This window comes from Rhinatrema bivittatum, chromosome 7 (genome assembly GCF_901001135.1).
Source record: "Rhinatrema bivittatum chromosome 7, aRhiBiv1.1, whole genome shotgun sequence".
Taxonomy (NCBI): domain Eukaryota; kingdom Metazoa; phylum Chordata; class Amphibia; order Gymnophiona; family Rhinatrematidae; genus Rhinatrema; species Rhinatrema bivittatum.
The window spans coordinates 92844981-92865821 of record NC_042621.1 but is presented as its reverse complement, the minus strand read 5'-3'; the positions used below and the strand labels follow the sequence as shown (position 1 = coordinate 92865821).

Sequence of the window (20841 nt, the reverse complement as noted above, 5' to 3'; positions counted from 1 at the left end):
TTAAATGTGCTACTTGCTAACTTAATGGAGTGCCCCCTAGTCCTTCTATTATCCGAAAGTGTAAATAACTGATTCACATCTACTCATTCAAGACCTCTCATGATTTTAAATTCCTCTATCATATCCCCCCTCAGCTGTCTCTTCTCCAAGCTGAACAGCCCTAACCTCTTCAGCCTTTCATCATAGGGGAGCTGTTCCATCCCCTTTATCATTTTGGTTGCCCTTCTCTGTACCTTCTCTATTGCAACTATATCTTTTTTGAGATGCAGCAACCAGAATTATACACAGTATTCAAAGTGCAGTCTCACCATGGAGTGATCAGAGGCATTATGACATTTCCCATTTTATTAACCATTCCCTTCCTAATAATTCCTAACATTCTGTTTGCTATTTTGACTACTGCAGCACACTGAGCCAATGATTTCAAAGTATTATCCACTATGATGCCTAGATCTTTTTCCTAGGTGGTAGCTCCTAATATGGAACCTAACATTGTGTACAGCAATGGTTATTTATCCCAAGTGCAACACCTTGCACTTGTCCACATTAAATTTCATCTGCCATTTGGCTGCCCAATCTTCCAGTCTTGCAAGGTCCTCCTGTAATGTATCACAGTCCGTTTGTGATTTAACTACTCTGAATAATTTTGTATCATCCGCAAATTTGATAACCTCATTCGTCGTATTCCTTTCCAGATCATTTATATATATATATATATATATATATATTGAAAAGCACGGTCCAAGTACAGACCCCTGAGGCACTCCACTGTTTACTCTTTTACACTGAGAAAATTAACCATTTAATCCTACTCTCTGTTTCCTGCCATTTAACAAGTTTGTAATCCACAAAAGGACATCTCCTTCTATCCCATGACTTTTTAGTTTTCTTAGAAGCCTCTTATGAGAGACATTGTCAAACGCCTTCTGAAAATCCAAGTATACTACATCTACGGGTTCACCTTTATCCACATGTTTATCAACTCCTTCAAAAAAATGAAGCAGATTTGTTAGGTAAGACCTCCCTTGGGTAAATCCATGTTGACTGTGTTCCATTAAACCAAGTCTTTCTATATGCTCTATGATTTTGATCTTTAGAATAGTTTCCACTATGTTTCCTGGCACTGAAGTCAGGCTCACTGGTCTATAGTTTCCTGGATCGCCCTGGAGCCCTTTTTAAATATTGGGGTTACACTGGCTACCCTCCAGTTTTCAGGTACAATAGATGATTTTAATGATAGGTTGCAAATTTTAACTAATAGATCAGAAATTTCATTTTTTAGCTCCTTTTGTACCCTAGGATGCATAGCATCCAGTCCAGGTGATTTACTACTATTTAGTTTGTCAATCTGGCCTACTACATCTTCTAGATTCACAGTGATTTGGTTCAGTTCATCTGACTCATCACCCTTGAACATCATTTCCGGAACTGGTGTCTCTCCAACATCCTCATTAAATAAAGTTTCTGCATGCTGCCTACTCCTTTAAGAGGAAAGCACTTACATTTTTAAGGTCAAGGAGGAAATTACCCACTTTGTATCCAGTTTATTAAATAATCCCTCTACCGTGCAAAAATAATTTCCTTGTCTGCTTTGAAAATGAGAAGGTATGTGCATACTTCTGTGAGGCACATGTGTTTGGGAGCTGGCATAAGTGCGTGTGCGTTTATTTATGCACATAGAGGTAGATTTTAAAAGGTTGTGTGCGGGTGTACATGTCCGCGCGCTACCCGGCGCGCAGACATGTACACCCGATTTTATAACATGTGCTCGCAGGCGCGCGCATGTTATAAAATCCGGGGTCGGCGCGCGCAAGGGGGTGAACAATTGTGCACCTTGCGCGCGCCGAGCCCGCTCCAAGCCGCGCTGCCTTCCTCTGTTCCCTCCCCCCACCCCATCTTCCCTTCCCTTCCCCTACTTCCCCTGCCCTTTCCCCCCTACTTTTTTTTAGTTCTTTTTTTTGTTGCTAAACTTCCTTCAGCTCTGGGGTTGAAGTTGTGCGCGCCGGGCCGACGTGCGATACCAAGCAGCAAATGGCCGCTGTGCTGGAGCCTCTGGCCCCGCCCCCAGACCGCCCCCTCCCCCACCCCTTTTTGCAAGCCCCGGGACTTACACGTGTCCTGGGGCTTTATGTGCATCGCCGGGCTTTTTAATATAGGCCCAGCGCACATAACCTTTTAAAAATCCAGCCCATACTCTGTAAAATTGAAAGAACGCGTATAAATGATTTCCCTGTCCCCCAGCTCCACACTTGGAAATGCCTCTTTCACATACACGTTACAGTACGCATGAAATCACTTGGCACAAATGGGTTCCAAGATGGCCGCCCGGTGAGACGCGTCGACGGGAAGCTCCAACTCGGTTTACCTCACTTTCTGATTACCTGCTCTAATGCCCCATACAAAGAGGAAGGCCAAATTGAGGGGAGCTGCATCAAGCTCCTCTCCTTTGGATACGACCCAGCCGAGGATTAGGAGATTTTTCGCGGTGGCTTCAACAAACAATCCGGGAGACCTGGTCGTGCTGGGGATGGCTGGCAAACACTGTCCCCTTTGACCCTGGATATTTCTCTGAGTCCCGGAGCGCTAAACAGACCAGCCCTTCCAGGCCGTGAGATGTGTGGGAGTCCGGCAAACACAGCAGTTTCCCCGGGTATTCAACGGGGAGACATGGCTGATGAGCTACTGAGGGAATCCCTCCTTGAGAATTGAGGGACAGGAAGAACTGCAGAGGCATCCCCCTGTGAGTACGAGGGAGTTGGGGGACGAGGCCTCTCTGCAGGTATGGGGATTGGAGCTGGTACATCTGTGGGACTAGGGGGAGTGAATCCAGAAAAATTAAACTCTGTGATCAATCTTCAGCCTCCTCCTGATAAGAATTTTGCTACAATTTGGTCTGCATTGAAATCCTTGAAGCTTCAATCCTTACTTTATCTAAAATTACTTTGGAAACTAAAAATCAAGTTGTAATGAATGCAAATACACTTTCCTCTCAAATGAATAAAACAGAAGTTTTGGCGCAGCATTTAACCGCATCTGAAAAGATTCAGCATAATCTGGTATACGCTGATTTAATAAATAACAGGAAGTTGGAAAACATAAGGAATGCATTAAGATCTCAATTTAAGAATTTTGAATTTTCCTGTGATAAAGTTGATTTCTCCGTTGGAACTTTTAAAAATATATATCTCTCAAGTGTTGAAGCTTCCGAACACTGCTATGCCTGTGATTACTAAGGCGTATTATCTGCCACAAACTACAGATGCTACAGAGGAAGCCGAGGTGCATTCAACAACATTGGGCATTTCTGGGATCTTAGAGGTTTCCCAAGAAACTACAGTAACTAGGAGAAGACCCCTCTTGATATCGTTTGCATTTCTTATGGATGGGAATAATATATTTAGAGCCTAAAAACCTGGCTCTACAAAAAAAGCATTTCACAGTGAGAACGCTGAATAACATCAAAATATTCAGCCGAATGTCAGCTGTAAAAAACTAAACGTATTTTATTATTTTAGTCATTATTAAATATTAAATTAAAACAGTATTCACATATGAGTAACCCCACTCCACTTATCATTTAGATTATATTATTGATCTATGTAACCGCATAATATTGGCACCCTATGGATAACTTAGAAACCGACCAAACCTACTTTGTGCCTATATGTAAACCGTTGTGATGGTGCACCACTGAGCGACGGTATAGAAAAGCTTTTAAATAAATAAATAAATAAAATAATAGACAAGCCTTATTTTATGGCCAAAAGGTCTGGATTTATACAAAAAGGGGCTCTCTTTGTCCTTAGATCCCATGTAAATGTTGTATAAGGTATAATAATGAGAACTATATATTTTTCAAGCCGTCTCAATTAAGAATATTTCTGGAAACACACCCCTAAATAAGTCCCTGGTATGACTGGCTTCAAGGAAATGTTGAGTTTCTCATCAGGCTGCCATTATTAATGTTTATCTGTTTTCCCAAATATCACTCTGGATTCCGAACCCTCCTATTTTTTCTTTTATTTTTTTCAGTGCTTTATTAATTAGCTTAATATAAATGTAATATTTCCTTTGTTATTCTTTTTGCCTTGTAGCACTGTCATTTCTCAACAAGATTTACTTGTGTAAATTAAAATACAGATAAATAAAAAATTAAAAAAAAAAAGAAATCACTTGGCACATATTTCAACTCGTACAGCCCCTGGGTAATTCTAAAAAAGCCCATTTATGCACGTAAAATGTCATTTTACAACAGTGAATACATTTGAAAATTATCCCCTTAATAGGCAAAAGGAAATTACTGTTGCCCTATAGAGGGATTATTGAATAAACTGGATCAGAAGATGGTGGTTTGCTTCTTTACCGTGCAAGTGTAAGGGCTCTCCTTTTAAAGAGGGAGGCAGCATATTGGAATATTTATAGCAAGAACAGCAGATTGCTGTCAGCTGCAGTCGATCATTGTGCAGGATCAGAAATCTAATTAAAAGATTGCTTGAAAGGGCAAGAACAGAGCTCACTACTCAACTCCCTGCAGGAAGAGATCTAATTTTCTTCCAGGTCAAGGCAGTGCAACTAGGTGATATATATGGGCTTCCATTATGGTCGTTTGCCATAATATTACAACCCGATACTGAAGTGAGGTAGCAATCTTCTTTTGAGTTTCACGCTCACTACTCTCCCACTGGTCGAATATTTCCCAGCTTTACTGAAAAACCTGAGTCATTAGCAATAACCATGTACTATACATATCATGTATTCTTGGTGCGGTAATATAACATGCTTGATTTTTAATCTTACCATACTTTGTAACATGTTCATTCAAGGACAGTTTGGGCCTGATTTACTAAGGCTATTTTTAAAATTTTGTGCAATTTTCAAAGGGATTTTTGCAGGTAAAAAAAAGTGTTTACTCGTGGAAAATACCCCTTTGAAAATTGCACCCAGACACACCCCCCATAGCGGTAAAATACACGTGCTGTCCACAGCACATATTTTATCCCTCTGTAGAAAAGGCATCGTTCGGGGGCCAGCTGAATTACATACAGGGATATCACTTTGCGCTTGCAAAATATGAGGGATAAAGGAATATCTGTGGTACCAGCAGCCGTGAGATTTTCAAAAGGTAAACATTGTGGGGAGTTTCCCATCGAAAACTGGCATGCAGGATCACAGATAACAAAGGATCGGTGGGCGTGCAAGCTACATGGGGGCAGGGGAGAGGGGGCTGAAAAGACCTTAAGGAATCAGGCCCATTATGTTGCTACTGGTCAGTATATAACTCTCAGCTGTGAAATGTTTATCCACTATTTAAATGATCCCTTCTCATTACCTGTGTACTCAGGAAAGCAGATGGTCAAAGAAGATTTCTTAATTTTTTCCTCAAATATGTCCTTCTTGTTTAGAAAGAGGATGATGGATGTGTCAGTGAACCATTTGTTGTTACAGATACTGTCAAATAGCTTCAGTGACTCATGCATACGATTCTGCAAAAGAAAGGAGAGAACATATCAAGAGGACGACAAATATTGCTAGGTGCAACATGTAGAGCAATGCGAAAAACATCTACGGTAAACTAAAATAGAGCCAAAGGCAAATTGATGCACTATGTCATATATGTACATATGTACATGCACATACATATACTGAATTCCTCTTCTATTCAACATATAGTTAGTAACTTAAGGGCATTTAACTAAAGAGAGCTGTGTATTTTAGGTCATAGTTTACAGGGTTTCAGCTCAAATAAATCATGCACCATGCATGTACTGGAAAGTTACTTCTGCCCTTTGGTCATGTCTATGTGCAGGAGGTTGCTCATGCAGATTTTCTACAGAATTCTTTGCTATATTTTTTTCGTGGTACACATTCTGTGGGATACATTAACCAAGGATTGGTAAGATCCTTGAATTAATCCAGAGTTGGAAGCAGACAATAAGGTAACTTTTGGTAATGACCTTGCCGTGACCTTTAGATTTAGGCTGATTTTGTTATTTTAGTAGGTTTAGATGGGGATTTTTGTGAGATTTTCATTTGAAAAGATGGCTCAACAAAAACAGCTAGTGAAAACATAGCAGAGAGAGGACCAAAAGATGAAATAGAGACCACTAAAGCTACTGTATGAGTTAGCACACTAATCCATCAATGTTAGCTCATGCCTCAAGAAGAACATTCACTTGTTTGTCAATAAAGGAGCCACAAGTTCATATGCACATAGAAAATGGCAGTTTTTTGGTTATCGGACATGCAATAAAGCCAAAAGCATAAGGAGCAGGTAAATAAAAGCAAACTTATTTGTTAGGCACTTCCAAACTCTGCCACATGATCTAGGGTGGTGGTAGTAGTTCACGGCAAAATCAACCATCAATGTCATATTCCTTCACTGCTTTCAACTCTTAACTTTGTTTTCTTGGTTCAAGAGAAGCTTCATACCTGCCAAATTTGGTGTGTCTCTCAAAATCTGCTCATATTATGGCCTTTGTTTGTTAGATAAGGTCAGACGGCAGAGGAAGAAAAGTTGTGAAGTGCCCAGGCTTGGTGACGTTTGGAGCATGAGGCCAAAGCCCGAATGCACGCCGGTTGCGTGGCCGCCTCCCAATCGGGAACGTGATAGCAGAGATCAGGCAAAATAAGGATGAAGCACACCCAAAGAATCATGGGATTATCAAAGGCAAATCAGGTTACAAGTCGGAATGTGGCTGGTAGCACCTTGCTCATAGAGCAGCACAGCAATTCTTAACACGTTATACAAACAGAGAAAATAGGCATCTTGTGTAAGTGCTACTACACAAATTGTTTATATACTGTGCTTATATTTAGGAGTACAAGATGACTGCATGAAGTGCAAACAGATTGGGTTTCTTCATGTTTTTAATCTGAGTCTTTGATCTTCCTGGATAATTAATACAATGAAATACTGAGTTATTTGACATGAAATGATTGACTCCATCAAGTAATTTAACATGAAGATGCTTGAAAACTGCTCACAGCGGCAACGTTGTATGGATTTATTTTTACTCGTGGTTCCTTGAACCTAGCGAGAAACGACACATGCAGAGGTTCCTTGATCTTTACAATTGCCTGTCTAGTAAAACCGCAAAGTGCCATTATCGGCCAAAGGTTTATAATGCAGCACATCAGCCACGTGCATACAGCGATTTCTGGTTTAATTCTAAGCAAGGAAATCATTCATTGATCCAAATGATGGTTGTAAGGACATCCCTCCGAGGCCCCTGATTCTTATTGCCACAGCTGATTTAAATAAAAATATTCTTCTGCTCCTTACACAGTCCGATGTCCCAGGACTCAAACAACAGATATCTAACATGAGAATTTAGGTGCCCTGTTATGCTAGAAAATGCTTTTTGCTAGAAACAAAAATGGATATAAATGTGAACATTTCAGAAGCTACTTTGAACTTTTCAGAGGCAGGATCATGCACTCAGTATTACTGGCTTTCTATCTAACAGCTTTGAGCACCACCTGACTCGGCGTTCCAAGCTCTACCTATCAGAGGTTTCCTCTGCCACTCATTCTTATCCTGCACCCTAAACAATATCCAAATATACTTTGTGTGGGAATGAGAAAACGCCACTTCCGTATCTTCTCACGGTACAAATGGACAAGCCTGACAAACTTTGATTTACTTGATTCCTTGTAGAAGGGGCGTGCATGGCACATTCTTTTCATTGCATTTTTGTGTTTGTTTCTTTTTGATTCAAACAAAAGAAAGAAAATGAGAAAGGAACAAAAAAAGAAACAAAAAGACAAAATGAAATAAAAAATGATCTTGGATCCCTCCTCCTATCAACAAAAATATTTAAAGATTCCCCAAGACACCTCTCAAGCTTCCCCTGGCCCTCTGACTCTCTCCGAACCCCCTACCCAGTATCTTTACCCCTATCTGTTGGCTCCACATGGGGCAGGAACGCTCTCCAGTTTCAGGAACTCTGCCTTGCCTCTCTTCTTGTTCACACTGGCACCGGTGACCCAAGGTTCGTGTACAAACTGCTTTGAACAAGAACAGTGGTGGGGGCGGGAGTGACTGGGAAATCACTTCTGCCCCAATGGGAATCTATTGATCGGGGCCAGAGGAGGCTGAAGGGGTAGGGGAGAGGAGCCTGGGACATCTTTTTTAAAACAAAATGAAAGGAAAACAAATGACGTTTTGTTTGTTTCTCTTTCATTTTGTTTTTACAATGAAAGAAAATAAAACATTTGTCACTGAAATTTCCTGGCCTGTTTCTAACAAAAGCACATCCCTACCCTTTGGGGGATTATATCAGAGAATCAAGAATACAAATTCATACAGTAACTCCAAAAGAGCCTTCTTCACTATTTGGTCTATTGTTACTATATGTATGTATGCATGCGTCCATCCATCCATCCTTATATCCATTAATCTTCACTTGTTCTGGTGTCAGAAGAGCAATGTTTATACTACTATACTTTAAGTGAACAGTGAAAGCTTGAGCACTGGATCAGGATAATGCTTACCTTTCTCTTTACTATTCCACTGTAAATAAAAAATGAAATATGTTCAAATAAAAGCAACAAGCGGATGCAATACTATTGGCAAAAAGGCCATTACTTATCTAACCGGATGTTTCCCCCCCCCAAAAAAAATTTCTAAGTTGTTCAGGATCTAAGAAAGAGTAAGTTTTCCCTTCGCTCTTGATAATACATCTGCCGGGATATTTCAATAAAAAAAAAAATCCACCTTTATCTACTACCTCTTTTCTTAGATTAAGAAAACTTTTCCTACGAAGTTGGGTGGTCCTGACCAAATCTGGATACATCCAAATTTTTTTGTCCGTAAAAGGTTTTTACCTATTACAAAAAAAAAGAGTCTTAATATATTGTCCTTATCTGTAATAAAAGCGAATTGTATTATCGGTGTGTCTCTATTTTTTATATCTATCTCTTCTTGCGATTTTTTCATTAAATCAGAAATATTAATAGAAGATTCTAATAAAGATCCCTGATCCATACCTCCTAGATCTTTTTTGTGGAATTACTGATATTTGTTCTAATCCCCCCTGTTCTTTTTGCCTTATTCCTACAAAGAAGGCCCTCACAATAACTGGGTAATTCGCTTCTGGTATTTTTAAAATCTAAGTAGTATATTCTTTAAATAGATAAATAAAAAGGGGAACCACATAAGAGCAGTATTATGTGTAAAGTTTTCAATTTATTTAAACTCGCTCACGTTATTTCTTATAGAGTTTACACTTTATTTTTCCTGTAGTTAAATGAACAAGAAGGAAGTAGGTTAATATATGTAAAAGTATATGTGTTTTTCTTTTGTGGATATTTTATGTCCCTTGTTCTGTAATTTCAGATAACAATATGTTTGTAATTCATTACTGAAAATTCATAAATAAAAAATAATTTAAAAAAAGAGCCATTACGTGGTAACACAGTAGACGGCGGCAGATAAAGACCAAATTAGCCCATCCAGTCTGCCCATTTGAGAATTTTCCACTTTGGGTAAGTGAATATATAAATACCCAGCACTAACTTCACTCCCTAGCTTGTCTTTTACCCGACCTTTCAACCCTACCACCCTTTATATTCATGCCAAGCTCAAGCATGCCTGGAATCTGCTGCTAAAAGTACTGTCCTCTGCCGTATCTGATGGTAGGGTCATTTCAGGCCTTCTCATCAGCGATGATTTTCTGCTGGATGAACCAAGATCAACCAAGATCCTTTTTGAACTCTGTCAACTTTTAAGGCACCACAAGAGTTTTTGTCAGTCACTGAAGAACTGAGGAGGCCTATGGTCGGAGATGGAGCTCATCTGGACAGCTACTGAAGACAGGAAAGAGGTCCGGATGCACCATTATACCCAAGAAGGTAGGGAGAAAGAAGGGAACGAGAAACAAGGGCTGGGGAAGGGGAACAGGTATTAACCCACCCGCCAACCATCACCTTCCGACACAGTGCCCTGCTTCCCATCTTCAAGACTATTACTTAATCCAACACCCAGACTCTTTCCATGCTTAACCAGAGTCCTTCCATGGACATTACTCCGGCCCGTCGATGTTGTGTCATTGTCACTTTGTGCAGGTTACCTTAATGCCTTTTTGGAAGCTCGGTACTGTTATGCCACGGCTTATTTGGGTTGTAATCTCCACTCCATATAGGATATCCCGCTGCTTTTTTATCATTCTTTTTTTGCCTCTAGGGACTCTCTGTGCTTACTGCATGCTTTTATTGAATTCTGTTATTGTTTTTCTCTCTATCACCTCCTCTGGGAGTCCATTCCATGTATCTTCTGCCTGTTCCATGAAGAAATATTTTCTGATGTTGGAACCTCAGACCTTTTTCTGTTCTAGGAAATAAAGGTTAATGACTAAAAACAATATTTGATCCCTTTTTTATTGGACTAACTTAATACTTTTCTTAACTAGCTTTCAGGATATTCTCTTTCCCAGCTCTTGAAAGCCAGACAAGAAAGGTACAATATTAAGTTAGACCAATAAAAAGGTGGCACCTTATATAATTTTTTAATTTTCTGTTTTTATTTGTTAGCCTTTATTATCCATGCATTCAAGGGGACTAACATGGCAAGCACACTACTCTTGTTCTAGAGTATTCTTTCCTCTGCCAGCTTCTTGTGCCTTATTTATACCTTTGAGCTATTTGAATGTTCTAGCAAATCTACTCACTTTCTTCTTTCTTCTAGGGCAGGGGTCCCCAAGCTATAGACCGCTGAGCTGCTTTTAGTGGCCTACCATGTTTTTCCTTTCCGTGGTTGGATCCGGCCTGCAGAACAAGTTGATTTTTAAAAAAAATGTGCGCTGGCAAAAGATTGGCAGGGTTGCCCTGGCCCTGCTGGCAAAAGAAGACCCGACGGACCCACTGTGAGAGACAGATGCTGGCGGGGACGCTCTGCCAGCAAGAGAAGACCCGCTGCCGCCACCAGATCCCCCTGTGAGAGAAAGCTGTTGGTAGGGAGGCCAGGCCCTGCCGGTGAGAGAAGCGTTGGATGGACCGCCAGGTGAAGAAGGGAGGGGGAGGAATAAGAGGGAAAGGAAAGGAAGAGAGAGGAAATGAACAGGAGGGGAGGGGATAGAGGGAAGGATGGAGATTGGGGTTGAGGGGAATATGAATGAGAGGGATGAGTGAATGGAGGAGGGGGGGTGAGATAGGGAAGGGTATGGAGGACAGTGGAGGGAGTGAATGGAGTAGTAGTAGGGGTGAGAGAGGGAAGGCTGGGGGTGGGATGAGAGAGAGAGAGAGAGGAGTGAATAAGAGGGTTGAGGGATGAAGGAGGGAAGGGGAGGGCACCACACACCCTACCACAGGAGACAGATGCAGGCGAATGGGAAGACAGGGAACAGGGTTCCTGGGGTTGTGACAGGGTTGTCAGCTTCCAAGAAAGCTAGAAATATTATTTTGTCATTGTATATGGCACAGCCCAGGAATACTGGCCCCTTCCTTTCCCTACATTTCAAATCAAGCAACAGCCAAAAGTGCTCTTCCCCCCACCCACCCGCAGACTCCAAGGGGGGATCCCCTGGCCCTTTTAATGATTTGAGATGTTCTATGTGGCCCCTGCTCTAAGATACACCACCAGCCTCTCCAGATCTTTTCGGAGAATTGGACACAATATTCTAGTTAAGGCCTCACCAGTGAGACGGGTATGCAATAGAAGCTTCTCTGGTCATAGTCCCTGATGCATCACTCTGCATACCCCCTGCACTACAAGGCACACAACAATAATTAGAGCCAGGAGTTTTCCAGGGCAGTGGCAAAAACTACAACCTATGAAATCTCAATGCAATTTGATTTTCAGAAACCCTCAGGACACTTATCTGTCTCATTAATTATTCAGCCCATTAGTCACAGGAGGGGTAGAGGAATGGTCTTAGTGCAGAGATGAGTGAACTCGTAGAGCTGCGATCCCCTCCCCATTCATGCAATTGGTTGGGGCCCCCATTTTGTTTCTCTTCAAGTTGCTGAAAAGAGTAAACTCACACACACACACCCGGGCACACAGAGGGGTAGATTTTCAAAGGGTTACGCACGTAGGTTATGCGCGTAACCCCGGAAAACCTACCTCACACCCCCCCCTGCGCGCGCCGAGCCTATTTTGCATAGGCTGCCGGCGTGTCGGGGGGGGGGGGGGGCATGTCACGGCCAATGCGTCATCGGAGGCGTTCCGGGGGCGTGGCCGCGACCTCCGGACCAACCCCTGGACCGGACCATGGTGCGCCGGCCCGGCGCGCGCAAGTTATGCCTGCCTTGGGCAGGCGTAACTTGTGCAACAAAGGTAGGGGGCTTAGATAGGACCAGGGGGTGGGTTAGGTAGGGGAAGGGAGGGGAAGGTGTGTGGGGGTGGGGTGGAGGAAACGGAGGCAGGCTGCGTGGCTCGCATGCGCAGGCTGCCGATTTTGGGCAGCCTTGCGCGCGCCGACCCCGGATTTTTACAGATATGCGTGGCTACGCGCGTATCTATTGAAATCCGGCGTATTTTTGTTTGTGCCTGGTGCAACACCTACTCAGACAGACAGTGCCTGGTGCAACACCTACTCAAACAGAGAAACCCCATACACAGACAGACAGACAGACCCAGAGAGACAAACATACCACACCTAGACAGAAAAACACAGACATAGCACACACAGGCAGACAGACCACATCAGACACAGATCACACATACAAAGTACCGCAGAGAAACGCAGAGGCACACTCCACACCACACTTAGACACACAGGCCACACACCACAATGGTAAAGGGATGGAAACTTTTTCAAAAAACTTAGGTGTCAGCCACAATGTTTTTAGAAGCTGCATGACTTTCTTTTTTTTTTTTTTTTTTTGCTTTTTTACTGTTATCACTGATTTTTCCTATTTTTCTTAGTTTGTTCATCTTTTTATTTTCTCATGTTTTGATTTGCTTCTTTAACTTTTTGCCTTTAATCTTCCTTCCCCACCTCCTCCCTCTCTCCCATCACCATATATTTGCCCCTGGGGCAGCGACCCAGCAGCAGCAGGAGCTCCTCCCGGGCTGGGGGACACCTCGGTGGCTGGGCCCCCGTGTCCTGTTCTGCCGCAGATTAAGCAGCTTCCCATCTGGGCCCACCTTTCCCATGCCCACTGAAAGAGATGCATGGATAAAGCCCTGGCATGCTTACGATGGAGCCATCGTATGTTCTGGCGGTTCCCTCCCTCCTGGGCTTGCGGTGCCTCTCTATTTTTTTTCCTTCTCTGACTGGGCAGCCAGTATTGCCTCCCTTCAGGATTGTTCAAGCTCCAGCCCTGATTTCTCTGCCTGCCCTGCTCCAGCGCACTGCTCTCAGCATGGACTGTCTTGGGGGCTCGCATTCCTGACTTTTTTGTGCTATCAGCCCAGGGTTTTTCTTTGTGTGAAAGAACAAGCAGCAGTGTCACAAAGGGCCTACGTAAGAACATAAGAAATTGCCATGCTGGGACAGACCAAGGGTCCATCAAGCCCAGCATCCTGTTTCCAACAGAGGCCAAAAACCAGGCCACAAGAACCTGGCAATTACCAAACACTAAGAAGAACCCATGCTACTGATGCAATTAATAGCAGTGGCTATTCCCTAAGTATAATTGATTAATAGCCATTAATGGACTTCTCCTCCAAGAACTTATCCAAACCTTTTTTGAACCCAGCTACACTAACTGCACTAACTACCTTCTCTGGCAACAAATTCCAGAGCTTTATTGTGCGTTGAGTGAAAGAGACGGCTGAGGGAGGATATGATAGAGGTCTTTAAGATCATGAGAGGTCTTGAACGAGTAGATGTGACTCGGTTATTTACACTTTCGAATAATAGAAGGACTAGGGGGCATTCCATGAAGTTAGCAAGTAACACATTTAAGACTAATCGGAGAAAATTCTTTTTTACTCAACGCACAATTAAACTCTGGAATTTGTTGCCAGAGAATGTGGTTCGTGCAGTTAGTATAGAAACATATAGAAACATAGAAATGACGGCAGAAGAAGACCAAATGGCCCATCCAGTCTGCCCAGCAAGCTTCACACATTTTTTCTCTCATACTTATCTGTTTCTCTTAGCTCTTGGTTCTATTTCCCTTCCACCCCCACCTTTAATGTAGAGAGCAGAGTTGGAGCTGCATCCAAGTGAAATATCTAGCTTGATTAGTTAGGGGTAGTAGCCGCCGCAATAAGCAAGCTACACCCATGCTTATTTGTTTTACCCAGACTATGTTATACAGCCCTTATCGGTTGTTTTTCTTCTCTCCTGCCAATAAGCAAGCTTCTCCCCTGCCAATAAGCAAGCTACACCCATGCTTTTTTGTTTTACCCAGACTATGTTATACAGCCCTTATTGGTTGTTTTTCTTCTCCCCTGCCGTTGAAGCAGGGAGCTATGCTGGATATGCGTGAAGTATCAGTTTTCTTTTTTTCTCCCCTGCCGTTGAAGCAGAGAGCTATGCTGGATATGCGTGAAGTATCAGTCTTCTCCCATGCTGTTGAAGCAGAGAGCCATGCTGGATATGCATCGAAAGTGAAGTATCAGGCACATTTGGTTTGGGGTAGTAACCGCCGTAACAAGCCAGCTACTCCCCGCTTTGTGAGTGCGAACCCTCTTTTCTTCTCCCCTGCCGTTGAAGCAGAGAGCTCTGCTGGATGTGTGAAGTATCAGTTTTTCTTCTCCCCTGCCGTTTAAGCAGAGAACTATGCTGTATATGCATTGAAAGTGAAGTATCAGGCTTATTTGATTTGGGGTAGTAACCGCCGTAATAAGCCAGCTACTCACCTCTTTGTGAGTGTGAATCCTTTTTTCCACATTTCCTCTTGCTGTTGAAGCTTAGAGCGATGTTGGAGTCACAGTAAGCATGTGTATGTTTATTTAATAAGGGTATTGTCTCCAGGCAGTAGCCATCATTCTGGCGAGTCACCCACTCTTCATTGGCGGCCTCTTGACTTTATGGATCCACAGTGTTTATCCCACGTCCCTTTGAAGTCCTTCACAGTTCTGGTCTTCACCACATCCTCCGGAAGGGCATTCCAGGCATCCACCACCCTCTCCGTGAAGAAATACTTCCTGACATTGGTTCTGAATCTTCCTCCCTGGAGCTTCAAATCGTGACCCCTGGTTCTGCTGATTTATTTCCTACGGAAAAGGTTTGTCATTGTCTTTGGATCATTAACACCTTTCAAGTATCTGAAAGTCTGTATCATATCACCTCTGCTCCTCCTTTCCTCCAGGGTGTACATATTTAGATTCTTCAATCTCTCCTCGTACGTCATCCGATGAAGATCCTCCACCTTCCTGATCGCCCTTCTCTGTACCGCCTCCATCTTGTCTTTGTCTTTTTGAAGATATAGCTGTGTTTAAAAAAGGATTGGATAAGTTCTTGGAGGAGAAGTCCATTACCTGCTATTAAGTTCACTTAGAGAATAGCCACTGCCATTAGCAATGGTTACATGGAATAGACTTAGTTTTTGGGTACTTGCCAGGTTCTTATGGCCTGGATTGGCCACTGTTGGAAACAGGATGCTGGGCTTGATGGACCCTTGGTCTGACCCAGTATGGCATTTTCTTATGTTCTTATGTTCTTATGCTTCTCTTCGCCGTCACGAGGATGGGATCCTGCAATGGCATTGTTTGAACAGGCTTCTTCCGGTTCTGGCTGGGTGGGTAACTGCTCACCCAGGCCCACCCGTGGCTATGTCACTGAAGAAGAGTAGTGAGTGGTTGGATAGAAATGGGAAAATCTGGGATGGGGCAGAGGAATAGTTATCCCCACCCCCTCGCTAGCCTTTCTTTCTCTCTTACCAATACTGCATGCTCTCTTTCACACACACACGCAGCTCCTCAGCTGACCCACCAGCTTGAAAGCCTGCCCTATCAGCCAATACTCCCAACCAACTAGCCCCCCACCGGCCTTGTCCCCAGTCAGACGGTTCCTAACCATTTCCTCCGCACCAGGCAGCCAGCTATTCCTGTTTGCCAGCATCCACCAGCTACCCAGCCAGCCTATAGTTCTGAGTCCCTCCCAAAATCAAGCATACTCTACTGCCTTTAGCCAGCATCCAGTCTTGACATCTTTCTTTAGCCAACCAGACTCTCCTTCCCAGCAAGTCTTCACCCTCCCTTCCCTCCCACTCCAGCAGCCTCAGACCCTCCCTCCCTCCCCTCCCCCCAGCATTACACCCTTCCTTCCCTCCCCAGCCAGTCAAAAGGACCTGCATGGCAATGAACACTTCCAGAATGACCTGCCCTAGAGAAAGTGGCCGACTCCATTACTATGCCTCTTAGTAACAGCACCTGCCTTTTGTACCTTTCTCCCATAATAGCTCCTTCACATGAATGACTGCTCCCATTTCAGGAAGTAAGAAAGAGCTTGGGTCATCAGGCACGGCTTTACAACCTAACCTATTACTTTCTACATCCATTTAAATCTGTCTCCTGAGAGGCAGCGGTCTGGAAGTCCTTTAATGCACAGCAATAATGTTAGCTGAGATGTAACCTTTTAGACCTAACAGTGGATGTATTTGACTTTTTTGTAGTTCTGTAAATTTTTCTCATGATAGTAGCTTTTCTTCTAGTGCACCTTGTCTTTTGTTAAGCTGCTATTGATCCCTTAATGTAGGCTGACATTCTAATATGTACTATCCCATCTTAGGATATTCATTTCATTGAAATAAGAGGGTAATGTTTTCAAAGATGATACAAATTCAGTCATCTATAGCTGGCCAAATGACTCGCTTCGCGATAGTATACAACAGAGTGGAGGAGTAGCCTAGTGGTTAGAGCAGTGGGCTATGAGCCAGGGAAACCAGCGTTCAGATCCCACTGTCGTTCCTTATGACCTTGGGTAAGTCACTTTACCCTCCATTGCCTCAGGTACAAAATTAGATTGTAAACTCTCTAGGGATTGGGAAATACCTACAGTGCCTGAATGCAATCTGCTTTGAAGAGCCAAAAAGCAGAATATAAAAAAAATAAAACAAACAGCTGTCTGTCCAAGATATGTGAAAGGGCCACCACTGTTACTTCCCCATCCTTACCTTCCCTTGCTAAGTCCTCTCTTTTCCAAGGGCAAGTGTCGGATAATCCTTTGGAATTTCAATTTTACATAGAATTTCCTAAACGATGGAATGTATGATCTATAACAGAGACATCTTTGCGAAAGAGAGAGTCTACTCATATTACATAACTCTTTCCAGGTTAGGGTGCCTGCACACAGTGAGGCCTATCATGAACAGCTGGGATAACTCCTGAAAGAGAAGACAAAGGACACCTACTACTCTCTCCTGAAAGCAGGCCCATTTTAGTATGGGGAATGTAGGCAACTGCCTCCGGTGCCAAATTTTTATCGGTGCTGGAGCATTGCCTGTGGTTACATTTTGCTGACTGCGGTAGTTGTGCTGTGGTTGACCTCACTCATCCCGGGACCCCGCCGACTCCGCCATCACCATACCGAAGCTTGCTGCCTCCTCCTAGGCATGTGTGTGGGCACCTCCCTTTCTTGTAGGCCGCACGGTGCGAATCTGGCTACAGCACTGAGGGATGACATCACTGCCCTTTGGGTAGTTAAACTCCAGCTGCGAGGAGTGCTGGCACCTCAGCATCAGGTCCTCCTGTGCTTCACTGGTGTTTGTTGCTTCTTGTACCTGCCTTACTCTTCGTCCATTCCAGTACCTGCCTGCCTTGTCCCTCGTTTGTTCCAGTACCTGCCTGCCTTGCCCCTCGTCCGTTCCAGTACCTATCTGCCTTGTCCTTCACCTGTTCCTTCTTCCTGCCTACTCCTTGTCCCTGTTTGCCTTCCTTCCTCCTAACTCCTCTCCGCTGTTCTTCTTGCCCCCCCCCCCCCTTTCTGCTCTCTCATTGACCTGACCACTGCTTGGATACCAATTCTGCCTGTGTGTTGCCTGCCCTGACCTCTGCTTGGATACTGACTCTAGCAGATCAGTGCCTGCCTCAACCCTTGCTTGCATTCCAACACCATCTGACCGTTTTCGGCCCTGACCCTTGACCACTTTTCAGCTGGGCATTCACCTAAGTCTTGCCAGCCTCAGAACCCAAGGGCTCAACCTGTGGGGGATGAGGCTGGTAAAGGTGAAGCCTTGGTCTCTGTCCTAGTCCAGAGCGTGTCCGCCTGCTGTTGGCGTGATGTTGGGCAGTACCAACTGCACCACAGACCAAGGACTCAACCTTCATGACACCTGCTGCTATGCCTCTATTTGGTCCTGCCTATTTGGTCACCATCTAGCAGGTCTTCCCTAGCCATGTTAATCCCTCTGTTTCTGCTATACTTGCTAATATGCATTTAATAATTTTCCACTTTTCCCATAGGCACATACATTGACTAGTATCTCACAATATTCATTTACTGCAGGTTAGAAAGTTTTAGAGACAACACAAAAGCAGCACAGAAATTCTAGATGCCTCACTGTATATATATCAGGTATTTCCACCATGCCCTTCAGTTTTCTTGTGTTGGCTACAGGTTTATAATCAGTATGCTTGCCCCATTAGGAGTTGGCCTATTATTCTGGCAGACAAGAACAATAATGACCTGGTTTGTCATTTCCACAGACAGTGCACTACCTGTCCAGAGCATGTACACATAACATGGCGCTTTTTGAGTAGCCAGTGGCATCACCCTACATTCCTTCCATGTTACAGCTTGCGCATAGAACTGGCCAGAGTCACTTGATTCTTATAAACTATTGCCCCCGGCTAATGATCATCTGTTTACTGCCAGTATGTTTTTGCTACAGGCATATCTGGTAGTTCTTCTCCACTCTTCAGTGGCTTGACCCATGTATATAAAACAATCTTACTGTGACCTGTCTTCCCTGGGTTACCTATCGCATTGAGGTGTTTTCCATGTGCCTCTTGCAACCTCAACTACAAGGATGTGGGTGTCCTACCGCAGAGTTGGCGGACTTATCATATATTATATATGGGAATTCTATTCTAGCTTTTCACATAGCTTGTACAAGCTCTTCTCCAGAATTTGTGCCCCTGACAGGGATCTGCCTTCATCTGTATCTTCACAGTCTACATAGTGCAGGTAGTGCTGCATGAGTTTCGCTTCAGCCCCTTAAGTGCCATGCACTATTCTTCTATGCTCAAGGAATGTGCTTGGTGAAAGTAATTCAGGTATACCATATTTCCCTTGGAGGTTTAATGCATGCAGCACAACTACAGCGATCATGTCATCGCATATCAGGCTTCCCATTCATGTATTTTGTTCTATTGGCTGTGACAGCAGTCTCCTGCGGCTTGTGCAGTCCTGCGCTGAAGGCTTTATTTGGCAATACCACTGAGTCTCGGGACCCATCAATTTCCTGATGTGCCAGTACTGGTATGGTATGGTACGGGTCCATACCATACCAGTACTGGCACATCTGGTATGGACCTGCCTTCGTTTTGTGAGGCTAGCGGTGGCTAGACATAGCCACAAGCTAATTAGTGCAAATAGAGGGCATCCTTACGACAGGAGAAATTGGGTTGGGACACCCAGCACTAGGGCATCATACACCTTTGTGGTACCATTACAAACTGGGGTCAAGCATGAATGTGGGTGCCATGCGGAATCGTGCTTAGCTAGTGATGGCTAGGGGCTTGGTGACCTCCGCAGCAATTTGCAATGTTTGACAATAATATTATGGCTCAATCAGTCTTTCTTATGGGCTGCATTGGCTCTTCTGGGATATGACCGCAGCTGGGTTGGTGGAGAGCCCACAGCAAGTGAGGTGTCACTATCGTGGGGCTTGTGGTGGGGACTTAGACCACGTCCTGGGATACACAGTGAGTGCAATGTTCAAGGCTGGCTGGGCAGAGAATACAAGTAAAGCTATATTCTTGATTTTACGTTGCATCGGTGGGTGAGAGCGAGACGAATTGCCAGTCAAGTCTTTGGCTTTGAAGTGCAGGGGCTTGGCCTGCTTGCTTACTACCCAAATTGTGTGGCATTGCTTAATGAGCGAATCCTGCTCTTTGACAGACCCAGGTCATCGTTGCACTGCGGGCATCTAGTTGGTAATGAAGAATAGATTGCAGGCTAACCAGAGAGGCGAGGCTTTGATTGGCCCCGTGTCCCCAAGAGCGATTCATCATAGTGGCATGATATTATGGAGAATGTGTGAGTTGAGTTTCAAAGGGCGTGGTCTTTGAGAACATGCTTAGTAAGTGATGTTAATAATTTGTTTTATACAATTAACCTATGCCGTGGCCATATCCATTCAATAAAAGATCTTGTTTGTGAATAACAGTGTGGCAGAGTGGTCAAATGTAATAAAAACATTGGGAGGGGGAGTCAAAAGGGGAGGTGGCGGTGGGGGTAATTAAACTAGGTGAGAGGAGGCGATTGCACCTGAGGTGGCTGAGCAAACTCTTTTGTAAACAGGTATGTCTTTAAATCTTTATGGAATGTCGTAACACATTGCTGTTCACATAGTGCCTCAGAGGTAAGGCATTGCTTAGCACTGTACCAGCCACAGCAAACATTCTTTCTCAGGATTCGGATAGCCTAATATGACGCACAGTAGGAACATCAAGTAAACATTTAAAAAAAATAAAAAAAAAAGGAAAACGTTGGCAAGTTAATAAATGATTAAATAGGTAGGATTCACATACAATAAAAATAGGAGGTCTTTCTGACTGATGATTTTGCCTTCTACCAAATCTTTAATTCATTATAGATTTAGCATCTGTAGCTGGGAGGGGCACATACATGTAACATGGTTTATGTGCACCTCCCAGCTACAACCCTGCATGCTTTACAGGTGGTCACGAACCCAACAGTCAATAGTCAAGGCCTGCCTACATATAATCCACCTGGCAAATGGGAATTTAAAACACTCCCTGACACAGCCTGTCTTTGGAGA

At 43.7% G+C, this 20841-nt stretch overlaps 1 protein-coding gene across 1 annotated transcript in view; it reads right to left on the bottom strand.

The window, feature by feature from the left end:
• The window catches only part of GNAO1 (G protein subunit alpha o1), a 552945-nt gene that overhangs the window by 7000 nt on the left and 525104 nt on the right, over nucleotides 1-20841 (bottom strand). The window contains exon 7 of the mRNA XM_029608706.1: nucleotides 5330-5483. Within this exon, the coding sequence (XP_029464566.1) occupies nucleotides 5330-5483 (154 nt within the window). The remainder of the gene's footprint in view (nucleotides 1-5329; nucleotides 5484-20841) is intronic.